Below are 16,008 nucleotides of genomic sequence, written 5' to 3' on the forward strand. Positions count from 1 at the left end.
AAGGTGCGACCTAAAAAGTTTGCAACCAAACGGTTTTTTAGTCATAGCTCCTCTTAAACTAGACACTTTGGCATCATTTTATATTACAGGATTAGTTGAAATATAAGGAACATTTTGATATATTTTTTGTATGTATTGATTCAGTATCAAATCAGAAAATGGACCTTAAACATTTGATAAACGGAGATCGATTTTTTGACTAGTCTCTGCCTTTCTTTGTATCAGTGTGGTAATACTCTGATAGCCTTAGAAATTTCAGAATTCAGTGTTTATCTGGCAAACAAAAGACTCAGGAGCGATGAAGGAATAACAAATTATGAAAATTCTGGTCGAAAGGCCAAAAAAATGGATTCGAAAAATTTGGCGCGTTTTTCAAAATTGCCGACGGCTGAACTCGATTTCAGTGGACTTTAGCCTGAAAATTTTATATGAGTCTGTCTAATTGACAATATTTATCGAAAAAGAACAACATAAAAGCATTCAAATAACGGTATAAGCCCAAATCAACGTACGAACAATAAGAGAGGTTGCAAACTTTTTAGGTCGCACCTTATAAAGATCTATTATTTAATAAAGGAACCAATCATCAAGTGGAAGAATATGGAAACTAGATGTTGATTGAATTGCATCATTAGTCTCTCGATGAATCAATTCCAATGAGTCTAGTCTAATTCACTTTCAAACATGGTACTTGAAAGTTATTGTGGTTACAATCCATGGGTGAGTTAATTCATTCAATTCATCGGAGTAAATCAAATGTAACTCTTCGTTTATTTATCCATTTACAGGATTTGGTTGAACAATGGAACTCGAATTCATTCGTAATCTCACCATGCTTCACTGATACCTTTTTACTTTGGATTACTTGGTTCTACCTTTACCTTTCATTGCCCTTCTCAGTTTTTTTCCTGAAATCAAATTCCCATAAAAAGCATTCTTGGACTTTATTTATTGCTTTAAAATTGGTTGAGTATCTTTCATGCAGATATTTTGATATTTCCATATTATTTATTGTTTTTATTTAATAAAATTGACTTTATTTTGATTATTTGTTTTTTTGATACAGACAATTGGATTGGTTCTCGTTGTATCGAGCATTTACGAATTGATTGATTCTTTGATTGAATTTGAAAATGATCAACTTGTCTATCCAACTGCTTACCTAACTCCATCTATTAAGCTTTCAACTTATGTAAGTTGTTCTAACATTTGTTTCAGTGTTACCAAAGAGAGCTCCTCTTTGAGTGTTACTCTAAAATTTAGAGTCTAAATTGACCTCTTTTGATTTTCTTTTCTTTATTTCTAATTTTCATTCTAATGGTAATTGTGATTTATCTGAATTTATATCTTTTAGTTACTCTCATTATGGCTAATTTGGTATCATCGGGCAAAAGGAGTCCAAACTTCAGTGTTATTAACCATTTATTGGTTTCTCATGACTATCTATTCAGTTTTCAATTTGTATACCCTTATAGTTACTTTGGAGCATCGTGTAAGTATTCAATATTTTTTATACATTTTATTTGTTATTTAACAATTGGAAATTTAATTGTTTTAAAGGATGAATTCTCTTGGTCATTTGACAAAACTGATGTGGTCAACAAATCTCTACAAACTTCTGGTGTACTCTGCCAACTGTTGCTTTATTGTGTTGCTGATACGAAAAAAGAAACGCCGAGTAAAGAAAGCGAGGTAAAGATCACTTCTTTTCGTTTTAATTATCTTTCTCATGTAATTGTTTTATTTCAACTCATTTCATACAGAATGCATGTCCTTTTGAGAGCTCGCCTTTCATCAGTAAACTGTTTTTCACATGGTTTGATTCAATGGCCATTCGAGGCTTCCGTAGGACACTTTTACAATCAGACATGTGGAGCTTGAGGGGACCAAACACGGCACCAGTTATTGAAAAGAAGATTACTTCTGTTGAGGCAAAACTTCGTTTAAAAGACCAGAGAACAGACATTTTGAAAATTCTGGTAAAATCGTTTTGGCCCACTTTCCTTCTTGGTGCTGTATGCAAATTTTGCTCAACTTTACTTATCTTTGCTGGTCCACAATTAATGGATGCTTTGATAGCATTTGTCATCTCCGATCACCCGGTAGGGAGAGGCTATATTATCGCAGCTGCTATGTTTATTTCTTCACTTATGCAATCAATTCTAGAATCTCAAAGCGAATTTTGGACGCAAGTAGTAGTAATACGAATGAAAGCAACACTCTTCTCGATTATTTATAAAAAAGTAAGACAAAACATACTAATCTACATAATCTAATAAGCTGCTAAACTAATTATTTATTGCAATTGAAAATTGACAGAACATCAAGCTTTCAAGTCATGGAAAACGTGCCTACACTACTGGTGAAATCGTCAACACAATGGCGATTGATGCTCAACGTGTCATTGACTATTTTGGTATCGTTAACATCATATGGTCTGCCCCACTTCAACTGGCGATCACCATATACTTGCTTTGGAGAAAGTTGGGTGTTTCATCGTTCATCGGCCTATCAGTCATATTACTTCTTGTCCCTTACAATGGTTTCGTTGCAAGTCGATTCCAAGCATGTCAAGTCGCTCTGATGAAAGAAAAAGATTCTCGATCAAAATTAGTTTCAGAAGTTTTAAATGGAATGAAAGTCTTGAAATTATATGCTTGGGAAGGTGCTTTTGGTGACATTGTTGCGTCAATCAGAAAAAATGAAATCAAATATTTGAGATCTCAGGCGCTTTGGCTGGCAGGAATGACATTTCCTTTTACCTCTTTATCTTTTCTGGTAAGTACATTTATACCTAAGATTTTGATTGATTTTAAGTGCTTTCTTTATTTCTAACTAGGTTACGGTAGTTTCCTTCGCATCCTATGTGCTGATTGATAAAAATCATATTCTTGATGCAAATAAAGCTTTTGTATCAATAACACTGATAAATACTCTAACTATGCCATTAAATTATCTCCCATTCGTATTAACCTCCGGAGCAAGTGTAAGTATGAAGTGTCTTGTTTGCTTGTAGTTTGTCTTACTTTTAATTTCATTGAACATTTCATTTTGCAGTTTTTGGTATCGGTGAAAAGGATAAATAAATTTCTCGCGGGAGATGAACTCGATACTGAATCCATTAATCATAATCCTGATTCAACTAATCCAATACTAGTAAAGGATGCAACCTTTTCTTGGTCTCGTGATGAAGAACCAACCCTTAAAGATATAAACATACAAGTTGAGAAGCAAAAATTGGTTGCTGTTGTCGGTGTTGTTGGTTCTGGTAAATCTACTCTACTGTCTGCTATTCTAGGTGATTTGTACAAGAAACATGGTACTGTAAATGTAGATGGCAAAGTCGCTTATGTGCCTCAAACATCTTGGATTCAAAATGCAACAGTTCGTGACAATATTTTGTTTGAGTCACCCTTTGTTCAAGAAAAATACGATCAAGTTATTGAAGCCTGTGCGTTGACACCTGACTTGAAGATATTAGCAGGAGGCGACTTGACTGAAATTGGTGAGAAAGGAATTAATTTATCCGGTGGACAAAAACAACGTGTTTCCATTGCTCGTGCAGTCTACTCAGATTCAGATATTTACCTTTTGGATGATCCACTCTCAGCTGTCGATGCTCATGTTGCTAAACATTTATTTGAAAAAGTAATTGGAAACAAAGGTTTACTTAAAAATAAGACTCGACTTTTGGTCACTCACAGAATCACATTCTTACCGCAAGCAGATGAAATAATTGTCTTGAGGGATGGAAAAATCTACGAAAGTGGAACTTTTAGTGAACTGATGGCTAAAAAGGGTGAATTTTTCAACTTCATTGTTCAATATCAGATTGAACAAGAAGATGAGTTGGATCCTGAAGATGAAAGTTTTGTTAAAGCTTTAGAGCGTGAGAAAAAGCTATCACTCACCCGATCCATATCTTCTGCTGACTCAGAGACTTCGGCCATTCGTCGTCGAGCATCACACACTAGGCAAAGTAAAAGTAAAAAATCAAGAGCAACATCGAAAAATGACGCGAAAGAAGACAAATTCAAACTCATTGAAGCGGAAACTGCTGAAACTAGCTCAGTTAGTTCCAAGGTTTACTTTGATTATATCAAGGCCATTGGTTGGAAAAACTGTTCTGTCATATTATTATTTTGCACCATTTTCAGTGGTTTCATTTTAGCCTCGAGTCTATGGTTAACAGAATGGGCTGATGACTATTTAAATCCTCTCAACTACCATAATACAGCTTTGCGAAATAAACGACTAATAGTTTACGCTATATTGGGCACTTTTCAAGCCATTTTCATCTTGGCCTTTACATTGGTGCTGTGTATTGCTGTTGTCGAGGGCTCACAGTGGATTCATGAACAAATGTTATCACGTTTAATTCGAGCACCAATGTCATTCTTCGATTCCACACCTACCGGACGGATTTTGAACAGATTCACTAAGGATATTGATTTAGCTGATTCAGCAATGATCTTTAGCATACAGCAATTTCTAATGAGAGTATTTAATTCGGTTACTGCAGTTATAATTATAATCAAGGAAACACCATTCTTGGTAATAATGATCATTATTCTTGCTTTGGTTTATATTTTGATTCAGGTATTGATATTTGATTTCCTCATTTAAAACCGTTTGTTAAATGTTCACATCATTAATGATTAATTTTTCTTCTTGCTCAGAAAATATACATCGCAAGTTCACGACAATTAAGGCGAATCGATGGAGTTACTCGTTCACCCATATTCTCACATTATACTGAAACAGTTACAGGTTCAACTTCAATCAGAGCTTATCAAGCAACAGATCGATTCTCGGAAAAATTATTCAAATTGGTTGATGTAAACAACAGTGCATCTATGGCCAATCTTGCCGCTAGTCGTTGGTTATCAGTTAGACTTGAATTACTTGGCAACATTATTGTAACATCGACTGCACTTTACGCTGTAATTGGCCGTGGAAGCATGAGTCCTGGGAAAATAGGTCTTTCCATCAGTAATGCATCCCAAATAACTAGTATTTTGGACATGTTAGTTCGTTCATTTTCTGACCTTGAAAATAATTTAGTTTCCGTTGAGCGTTGCTTGGAATACACAAAATTGGATGCTGAGGTGAAGATGAATTTCAATTTGATTAGATACTGACTTATTAGGTCAAGCATGGAAAAATATTCTCGTATTGACACTGAAAAGCTATTATTACTTTTCCATTAATACTTTTTAATTTGCTTACAGGCACCATGGGCCAACCCGTCTCATAGACCATCAAAAGATTGGCCTTTTGAGGGTCGAATTACATTTAACAAATATTCAACTCGATATCGACCTGGTCTCGATTTGGTATTGAGAAACATCACTTGTTGCATAGACTCTAACGAAAAGGTTGGAATTGTTGGACGAACTGGTGCAGGTAAATCATCATTGACGTTAGCTCTATTCCGTTTAATTGAACCCACTGACGGAACTATTACGATTGATGATGAAGATATATCTCGATTAGGACTTCATGATCTACGTTCACGATTAACTGTTATACCTCAAGATCCTGTGCTCTTTTCTGGTTCATTTAGAAGAAACTTTGATCCCTTGGAAATGCATACTGATAATGAAATTTACGATGCTCTTGAACAAGCAAATTTAAAAGACTTTGTTGTCTCGTTGGATAACCAACTATATTATGAAATTACTGAAGGTGGAGATAATCTGAGTGTTGGTCAGAGGCAACTTGTTTGCTTAACTCGAGCTCTGCTGCGAAAATCTAAAATTCTTGTTCTTGATGAAGCTACAGCAGCAGTAGATGTGGAAACAGACGAATTAATTCAGCAAACAATTAGAAAACAATTCAAAGATTGTACTATTGTTACGATTGCTCATCGTTTGAATACTATCATGGACTATGACAAAGTCATCGTGATGGATAAAGGGCAAATAATTGAATATGATTCTCCGGATAATCTGTTGAAAAACAACGAATCTGAGTTTTATAAGATGGCAAAAGATGCTAAACTTGTTTAGTGGAAAGTTGCTTCCAAAGTTATTAACATTTTGTACAGCAATGAATTGTATTTTTACAATTACAACCTTTTCCTTGTGTAGATTTTAATAAACTATGATACCTAAGATGAGCTTCGAATATTTGCGGGTAAATGTCTTACAAATTGCTATAGTAACAGTTCATTATTCTTGAAAGTTTATTATTTGTTTTAAAATTTCAAAGTTTATCTTTCTATTTTATTTTTTCATTTTTATTCATATTAATTTAGTGCAATAAAAACATCATGTCATCTGAGGTAAGGTGCTTACCATAAAATTTTTTAGTGCAGGTCTGCCAAGTTGGTTTAGAAAGGGCAAAAAGTTGAAAGAAACCAAGGGAAACATTGGTCCAAACCCGGTCATGTAGTTGTTCTAGACCCGGGTGAAAAGTGGATCCAGAAGCTCAAGGTTGGCTTAGAAGAGGCCTTAGGGATTAACACTACTGCAATTAATACAGAAATTCAGCACTTTATCATGTTTTGTTAGCGAGAAGTCGTGAAAAATGCCTAGTTTCGAAGCTTGAAATTTTCGTTGAATCATTATTTCAATCTTACAATCTGCTGAGCTTTATTTGATTTCATATTTATTAATAGATCATCTGTAGTTTGGCTTGCATCATTAATGCATAGAAAATTTGAACTATCATATTATGACTTGATTTTGCATAGTTTAAAATCACGATTACACGTTTTAAAATCGCGGGCAATCAAAGATAAAACGATGCATCATTCTTTAGAACTGATTTATCTATCTTCATGTGGTATCCGATAATGCATTATTTTATTAGATTTGTTGTCTTCAATTTATTATTCCTAAAAAGGTAAAAGTCATATCTGCGTATGTCATATTTTACAAAATATTTCTGATTATATTAAAATTAATTCATGTTTAAAACCATGGCTGAAAATGATTAACAAAATTGAATAAGCTTGTTCAGGGTTGACTCTAAATGTACTAACGAAATGAACCCACTTACATGTGTTGATTTGTTCACGATAGGTGGTATTCACACATGTTTTCACATGTATTTGATTGTGAAGTCCAGTACAATACAATGCGGAAGATTCAAAAATTTACACATGTTACTAAAAAATCTTGATAAATATTTACATTAAACATCACGTTTTATCACAAAAAAAATATAAAAATATCATTTGACTATTGATGATAATCAATTTAAAAATTCACAAAGGCAATCGAAATAAATGTTTATGTTTTTGTTGTTTATTTTGTTTTAATTTATTCAGGGCGTTTTCATAATCAATTTGATTTTGTGGAAAAATAACCAGAATTATGCTTTAAAAGATTTTCAATTTTTGATTCATTTAAAACTAACTTGTACCATCAGTCTCAACCACCATTGAAACAATATGCTTTTGTTAACAGTTTTTGTTATTACTTGGACAACAATTATCAATGGAGTCTATTCAGGTAAATCTTACCACATCGCCTGCGATAACGTTTTGTACTACAACTGTATTTCATTTGAACTATTTTAGTGATGCCCGTTGATCTTCCATTGGACATTGAAGATGGTAATTGGCTGATAAAAGCAAAGCTTACAATCAAAGTAAGTATAAATAGAAGTTTCATATTTCGTTCGTCTATCAGTCATTCACCTTCACAATTTCATGTTGCAGGATAGCCCATTGCAAATCAAAATCGATGAATACATTCAATCTGCAAATGGAACAATAAGAAGCAAAGTAGCAGTCAAAGTAGACAACACCAAGCCATTCGATATATTTTATACGAACAAAAATCATTACGAACGATTAATGGTTAAAGGTTTGTGTTAAAACTCCAAAAGCTGGCATTTTTTTGCGATTGGTATAAAATTTTCATCTCACTTGTTCTTAGGAGCTACTTGTACCTATTTTTTGTATCAAAAAGATCATTACGGCTGGAACTATTACATAAGTGAATTAGGAAGCGATAACTTCGCCACTCATTTGATATTGGTTGGACCTTCTGTTATATTCAGAATTAATAAACTTGCACCTGTCTGGGTAAGTTTTCTGCTGACTGATTAAGGAATAATTTTTGTCACTGAAAATCAAAGAAAACTTGAAATTAATCCAATGATTCAATACGATGTTAGAAATCAGGTCAAGATGATGTTATCAGGGGTGTTATACAGCATAGTGCGACTGCAACTCTTGATCCACATCTCAATGTGTGGTTTTACTACAAAGGTAACAGTCTTGAAGGATTGAGAAGACCGACTCGAGCTTTGTTTTCTGGACATGACCCCAACTCTTACCGGCGAATAGACGATCAATATTGGTTTGACTTATATACTATTACTCGAGTTGACCAAAATTTTGATACAATTGTTACGGTGAGTAATATTACACCTGTGATATTTGCGACTATTTTTGACCGAATAATTTTTCTTCTTCGCATTTCAACATTGATTTAGCCTGAACCTGGAGTATTTTGTGATAAATACTTTAGTGACGCTTCAGCCAAAACCAGAGCACCTTTCCCAAAATTAACTCAACATTCAGTACATTTTATTGCCAAAACCAAAGGTTTAAGTGCAGGACCAGCGAAGAAAGAAGAAGTAAGTAGTTATTATTGAGTTAAATTGGTTAATAACGAAATTGATTATTCACAGGTTCATGCTGATGCAAAGAATCAAATCTTAAGAATTGCAAGTTCCACTTATGGAAAGGATAATAATAAACTCATTACAACTGATATCATTTATGATTATCAATTAGGACTTGGATATGAATTTACAGAAGAAGGAAATTGTTCAGTTTCTCCAATGAGTTTATCAGCACCTGGTATAGTTCAAGATTCATCATTGACTTATGGCAACTATAAACTTGATTTGAATCGATTGCTCAACCTTGATGTGAATTATCATTACTTGGGACCAGCACTTTTTGTAAGAATACAAATATTGATAAAATTGATAATTCTCATCTTGTGCTTCAATCATTCATAATACAAAAATATAAATAATTTCAGGAGGATCGAGATGATATTGGGATACACGCATGGGAAATATACAGCAAAAGTGCCAAGGTTGGGGGCAAAAATCGTCCAAATGTCATAACTACTCAATATTTAAGCAAACTAACAGTAAGTCAAAGAAAATCTGTCGAGAAACATAAATATAATTGAAATATTCTGATTCAACAGGATGAACGAACAGATTACACACTGGTTGGTACAACGTTGAAAGCCTATGATAACAATGTAAGAATAAAACAACTGGCAATAAATATTCGCAATGAATTAATCAAGATCTAATAGAGCTAATCTATGAGACTTAAAATATAAAGGATTTTCATCAATGCAATCGGCTATTATGAAGTTTACTGGTAAAGAAAAGTTAAACTAAATTGACTCTAAAATGACAAGCTCAAACTGGCCACTTATACAAACAAAATTTGTTAAATGGATTAGCTCTTTTGAATCTTGGGTTACTTTACCCTGCTTGATTTAAATAAGTTTGCTCCTTTCGCTGACGTTTCTTCAAATATCTCAGAAAAAAATGATTGCTAACCTTACAACAAGTTACTTCAATTATGGTTATGAGATGAGTTCTTCAGATAGCATGGAAAAGTTTTCCGTTAGAGACTGCTATTCCGATCCAAAAGCTGAAAAAACAATAGCATTCTTCTTCACTTGCACAGGTAAGCATGAAACTACAATTTTATGTTCAAGTTTAATATCGACAAATCGTATTAGTCGAAGATACCTTTTCTAGCAAGTAAACAAGTTTTCTTTGAAAGTAAATATACAAGTTGGTATCATCCATACTTTGATATTACTCATCATCTTTATTGTTTTCCGAATCATGCAAAAAAGTTCGATTTTCTTACCTATTCATTTACTCAACCTTATGTTTGATATTTTAGATACACCTTGTGATTATTTAAACCAATATTATTATCGAATCCAAGAAGCAGTTAAAGAAGCACTCGTCAACACTGGAACACTTTCAGCTTCGAGAATCTCAAACATTGAACCAATAATCAACTCCAATGAGATAATTATTTATGTTACAATTTTGGACTTTCCAAGAATAAAAAGTAACGACAATTTCCTAGACTTTTTGCAATTTACTAATTTTCTGTTTTATTTCATCCAACAGATGCATTTAAGATGCAAACCATGAAATTAGCTGAAAAAACATTAACAACTTCATCAAGAGTTATAGTTGATGGCGATGAAGAAGATTGTTTGAGGACAAATTCATATAAATATGAACCATTTACGTAAGTAAATTAACTAAAATACCATTTTCCGTTTTGTAACTTTTCGTCTCATTTACAGAGCCATTGCATTCTGTAAGACTGGGAATGGTAATGTGTGTCAGAGAATTGATGGTAAAAAAGTAAAACTAGTTGAAGATAAGGATAATGGAACTTCATGTTCAGTTTTCATGACACCATTGAAGAATGTTTACCGTTATAACCGAGAATTACCATTGGAAAATATTCACGAGAAACTCGCTCACATCGAAATCTCTTTGAATTCACCCAATATCGACGAAAAGTTCAAATTGACTCCATACCAAGTGACAGATGTAACCAAAGTCAATGACGATGCAACCAATTCATTATATGAAACGATCATTCAAAACACAAAACTAATCGAAGATAAACTTGATACAATTCAAGTTGTTGGTGCAACTGACTTGAGTTCTTGCCATCGAAAATGTGTTCAGTCAGCCGAGAATAATTGTCAATCTTTTTCATTTTGCACTTATGCTGATAGAGTCGAATGCTTTGTATCGACGATTTCAAATGTTTCATCTGAAAAAATAACTCATGATACATCATGTGGTACCTATCTAATTGAGAATCTAACGAAGTATGAAAAAAATTCGTTCAAAAGATTTAAAAATATTGACATATCTGTACCATTCGAGAGTTCTCTTGGAAAATGTGCCTCTTTTTGTTCCAATTCCGATTCATGTAAATCATTTCAATTTTGTTCTGGCTCATGTACTTTAGCTGGTTATTATACGGATGCGTCGAGCGTTTACAGTGAAAGTTGTGATATTTATATTCGTAAGTAAAGTGAATCTTTTTTTGTATCAATCAGAAGAAATATTCAAATTAAATTTTGTTTCTATTTGTATGACAGCAAAAGTATTGGATAGATTTGCGTTAACTGGAAAATCAATCGTAACAGACGTGTTCCACACTGAACTGAACCTTAATGCTGACCAATGTGCCGCTCTCTGTTTTCAATGGAACGATAATGACTTAGTTTGTCAGTCTTTCAACTTTTGTCCAGCACATGGAAAAACATCGAGCATGTGTCATCTATCAAAGTATTCAAGACATGATACTAATGAGAAACTGATTCACTCTGATACTTGTCAAAATTATGAAAGAACTAAACAGAGTGTGAGTGAACAACGAAATACTGAGGTTATCGCAAATCTCACTCATTCTGGGACGATTTACGGAATCATCGTACTATTTGTTGCCACTGGACTGATTTCTGGAATAGTAGTTGCAGTAGCATATTTCAAATTTTTTTTTGTTAAAAGCGATGCATCTGAAATCTATAATCGTAACACATTCAGTTGGACTAAACAGCTTAATGATGAACGACAATCTGTGAATGCTGTCGATTCATTGCAAATGTCATCTGATTATGCTGTTCCTGTGAGTGAATGACTGCAATAAAATATTTGTGTCCACTTTATATGTACCAATAAATTTTATAAATACAATATTTTATGTATAGCTTTCATAAATAAAGGCAACTTCAAATAATGCGCCCAACGATTACCATTGACTAGTCATTTTTATAGCAGCATTTTGAACAATCTTTGAATAAGAAATTCCGGATTTTATCAAAACCAACAAAGGATCAACTCACAGCTTGCACGAAAACATTTAGTTGTACTTAAAGAATGGCTTTTTTTCATTCCAAAATGAATATTATTAATGTTGCATGATCTAAAGATTTTAAATTTTTGATTTCTTATTCTGGAAATGGTTCCTTGAATAAGAAATCGTGTTTTTGATTTCGGTTTGATCACCTACTCAGAGAAAAAAACTCAAGGCATGATCAGTCATTTTTACGTCAAAACGATGGCAAGGGAAAGGATTCTTAAACAAATTTTACTACCAAATTAGCTTGACAAACTATCCGTGTTGAAAAGCATTGTGCTGGGAAGTAGATGATTTTTTAGCTTGGTTTACTGTTGGACGCTCAATGATTGTTGTGCATAAACAGAATTTTTATTGCAATAAGTGCATAATCTGGTTGATCCACTAAAGATCCGTCAGAAAAATCAGTGTCAACAAAGGCCCGTAGAGGTTAATTTGAGCAACCAATTTTGAGCAACTCTGCAGTTGAGCAAAGCTGATTCCAGCGATATCTTTTGAGCAAAAATTTTACATTGCGTTCGGCCTGGAAAAATATTGGTAAAATATAAAATATATTGAACTTAATTGTAAATAAATCAGCACCACGAGTAGATGCGATAAACTTAATTTCTTGGTTCATTTTGTTAGATAGATTTATTGAAAGGAAAGAAATGAATTGAATTGATTTGATATGAATTTTAAATTACAAAGATTTTTGCTTAAACCCCTTTTGCCCTTAAGATGCTTTGCTCATAAAAGGTTTGCTCAAAATTGGTTGCTCAAAATAACCCCAATCCAAAGGCCACTTCACAATTATCCATCAAACGCGGAGGAGAAAAAAAGATTTGAAATTTCTTTTTGAAACATGTTAAACTCTCATAGACAGAAACAAATTTCGAGACTAACAGCTTTTGTAAGTCAACTTTTTTTATGCCAAAATCCTATTTAAAATTGAATATCTTTCGAACGACTAATCTGAAATTTTTCTTCTCCGAGTTTGTTCGATAATTGTGAAGTGGCCTTTGTTTTTTTCATTCTGAATTTCTCAGATAGCAAAGCTGTAACATAACATGTTGAATTTTCAGAAAAATTCAGTCATTATCCGACGAGATATGAGAAAAACCCCAAAATTCTCAAACTTTTTCCCAACAGGTTAGTAATAATGGATTCTGCTTTTAAGCCCCTACAAACCTACAAAGTCACTGCTTTTTTCTCAAATTCAATTACATTAAATATTTAAATAAAGTTGGCGAAAGCCGAGATTTTTTTCGTAGTCAACATTCAACAAAAACAACTTTGCGATCGAATTTATATTTGCTTATTGTTTGTTAATACTTTCTCTGTAGATTGATTTTGATTTTGATTGTATTAATAACACTTGAAAATAGCTGCACTCTGACCCTGTTTTTTTAACATGACCCTAACCCCCTACTGTATTGCTTCACTCTTTTATCTTTTACATCGCTTTTTATCTCAATGAATCATTGATTTTCCATTTTCCTTTTAAGGAATTTCATGAGACTGGAACTCAATTTTGTAAGCAAATTGCACCCGAAACACGCCCTAATTTCAATCCAATGAAATGCAATCCTCATTATTTACCGACTGCGAGAATCGGTAATCACTGCTTACTAATCAGAGTTTAAGTTCATTTTATTAGCAATTGTTTTTTCTCAACAATAAGATCGAATGATTTCTGCACAATAGGCGCTAATTAGCAAAGAGAAAAGCATTTATCAAAATTTTCATCAGTAATCACCATTAAATTTGATATCTTATCCATAGGTTCGGTATAAATATGCCGATGAAAAATCATTCAATATCTATTAATAATAATTGAACAAAAATTGCTGTTTCTCTAGTTTAAACTTGTAATTTAATTGCAAGTAAAATGATTTCCAAAGTTTTTTCATGCTTATTACTTTTATTTTCGTGCAATGTTATATTTTCAAGCCAAACCATCATTGAAAGTCAGTGTGAGGATGTTCATGAACCATCTGAATATAAATTATTCGACCGTGATGGTAACACTAACAGCGGTTTTCGCAATGGAATGGGCAAATGCTTTTGAACCATCATTAAGTTTGGAGCTAATTGATAATAGACCTATCAGGTTCGATCGTTATTTTAAAAATTACATCTCATTTAAATTCAATGACAAGAAATATAGATTCAGCTGTAACAAACATCCTTATGAAGACGCAACTTGCAGCTCTGGTTTTACTGACGACGAGACATCAAATGATTGCACTTTATTTCCCGTAATCAACAAGTGTAAGTGGGTTTTGAAGGTTGGTTTGGTGGATGCTCTGATCGGAAAGGAAACACGAACTGGTTCATTGGCAATAGGCAACATTAACCAGCCATCCGAAGTGGAAATTACGCTGTCAAATTTGGATAGAGATAAGACTGTGGCCGTGAATGATCTTCCGATATATCGTTGGTCATATGCTCGGTACTGTAACAAGACAATATACGATGTTGGTAGCAATATGATAACTTTGAAGAAAGAAAATGATTCATTCGAGTTTTTTATTTACCGCCTTTCCAAGTACGAAGACAAAAAACCTAGACATGTGACCTTGATCAATTCAAAAAACAGTTCAATATCTATCTCTTGTGATTATGATAGAAATTATGTTATTGTTTCGACTAAGATGGGATCCAAGCAAGATCCAGTATTGAACAATTATATATTTAGAAAGCACATTGATGGTCTTCGATGTGGCATCTTTTTAGCGATCAAACTTCGTAGCGAATATTCATCATTTTCTTTTGATGATACACCATTGAAATTGATTTATAAGGCTGATGATTCTGATAATATTATGACACAATTAGTAAAATTTGACTCTGATCCAATTACTGTAGATAAATTTAAAATTGAAACTTCTTCGACAGCATCTGTGGATCAACATGAGTCCGACGATCCACCTAAAATTGAAATCACTTCAACCCTCTCCGTGGATCAAAATGATGTCTCCGATGAGTCTAGAGTCGCTAATACCACACCAGCCTCTGTGAACCAACATGATGTCGATGATGAAAACCAGGACCATGATAGAGTAAATCCTTTAATAGGAATATTTTTGACTGCCATAACTGTATTTAGATCTTATTTTGATCTTTGGTAATCAAAAAACTAGGTTTCGATAACAAATGAGTCCAATTGTACACTGATTGCTGAGATTATTTAGAATCCTCATAATAAAGTTACAGAAATATATTTCTTCAAACTAAGTAATTTGATATTGAATACTAATTGATCAAAATTTTCAAACCAATCTCGCAAGCACAATAATAACTCGTTTATTACATTATTCATAAGAAATCCCGATCATCTTTAAATGATACTTGCAAAGTAAGGAAATGTATGTACGAATGCGACTCTTTCTTAATTGAACCTGATCATCCAGTTGAGAAGTAAGGTTAATTTGACCTCTATGGATTTTATATGCTCTCGAAAAATTGAATGTTATTTTACAAGTGTGTTATTAATAATATGATTGTGGTTGAAACGAAAAAATGGAATATTTTAGTGGATTTATTTCGAAATCATAATGATGAAATTGACAATCATTTTCTGAACTTCCTCAAGTATCGATGATTTTTCTGTTTCGTGGTGTTTTTGTTATCGACCATTTTACTTAAAACACCGAACCATGTGTAGAACCATGTCTCCATAACCGACAGTGGTCATGGTGGCTAATACAATAACAGTAGGCATCAGGTATTGAGTTGAAATATGATCGAGAAACTAATGGAATTGTAATATTAGTAACATTATAAAGGATTGAGTTAGAGGTAAGTATCGGCATTTAGAAGGGAAAATTAAATCAAAAGTGTTCGATCCATTAGTGAACTACATGAGTCAGAATTCTTTCATTAATATAAAAGTCTAAACAGAGAAAATGAATCTCGATTTTAACTTTTTTTTATCCACAACGTAAATGGCAGAAACGCCCAAGATAGGAGAAACGATAAGATCAAATTGGCTTTAGCTCTATTGTCTAATTAGTCTAGTCAATTTGGACTTTCATTAAGTTTCTGCAACAAAATTGCTGAACATTAAAGCAACAAGATACAATTGATATCAGGTACGCATGTAAAATTTATTATTTGTTACTAAA

General features: G+C 33.1%; 2 protein-coding genes across 2 annotated transcripts; both read left to right on the plus strand.

Moving 5' to 3' along the window:
- The first annotated feature begins 580 nt into the window (after window positions 1-580).
- On the plus strand, window positions 581-6,135 carry LOC107359200 (ATP-binding cassette sub-family C member 1). Its single transcript, XM_015925673.3, has 11 exons — window positions 581-720; window positions 789-965; window positions 1,067-1,192; window positions 1,355-1,492; window positions 1,561-1,692; window positions 1,764-2,243; window positions 2,320-2,778; window positions 2,840-2,986; window positions 3,058-4,599; window positions 4,680-5,108; window positions 5,232-6,135. The coding sequence occupies exons 1-11, from the start codon at window positions 685-687 to the stop codon at window positions 6,009-6,011; spliced, it is 4,446 nt and encodes a 1,481-aa protein (XP_015781159.2). The 5' UTR covers window positions 581-684; the 3' UTR covers window positions 6,012-6,135.
- A 1,071-nt stretch (window positions 6,136-7,206) lies between these two features.
- Window positions 7,207-11,779, plus strand: LOC107359314 (uncharacterized). The gene is made up of 14 exons (XM_015925800.3): window positions 7,207-7,460; window positions 7,529-7,599; window positions 7,670-7,817; window positions 7,890-8,038; window positions 8,131-8,370; window positions 8,452-8,595; window positions 8,650-8,925; window positions 9,009-9,122; window positions 9,183-9,239; window positions 9,532-9,679; window positions 9,905-10,078; window positions 10,141-10,264; window positions 10,323-11,062; window positions 11,139-11,779. Exons 1-14 carry the CDS (start codon window positions 7,400-7,402, stop codon window positions 11,678-11,680), a joined length of 2,988 nt encoding a protein of 995 aa, XP_015781286.2. The 5' UTR covers window positions 7,207-7,399; the 3' UTR covers window positions 11,681-11,779.
- The last annotated feature ends 4,229 nt before the right edge of the window (window positions 11,780-16,008 follow it).

This window comes from Tetranychus urticae, chromosome 1 (assembly GCF_039701765.1).
Source record: "Tetranychus urticae isolate SD_2017Ah chromosome 1, NJAU_TeUrti_SD_1.0, whole genome shotgun sequence".
NCBI classification, from domain to species: domain Eukaryota; kingdom Metazoa; phylum Arthropoda; class Arachnida; order Trombidiformes; family Tetranychidae; genus Tetranychus; species Tetranychus urticae.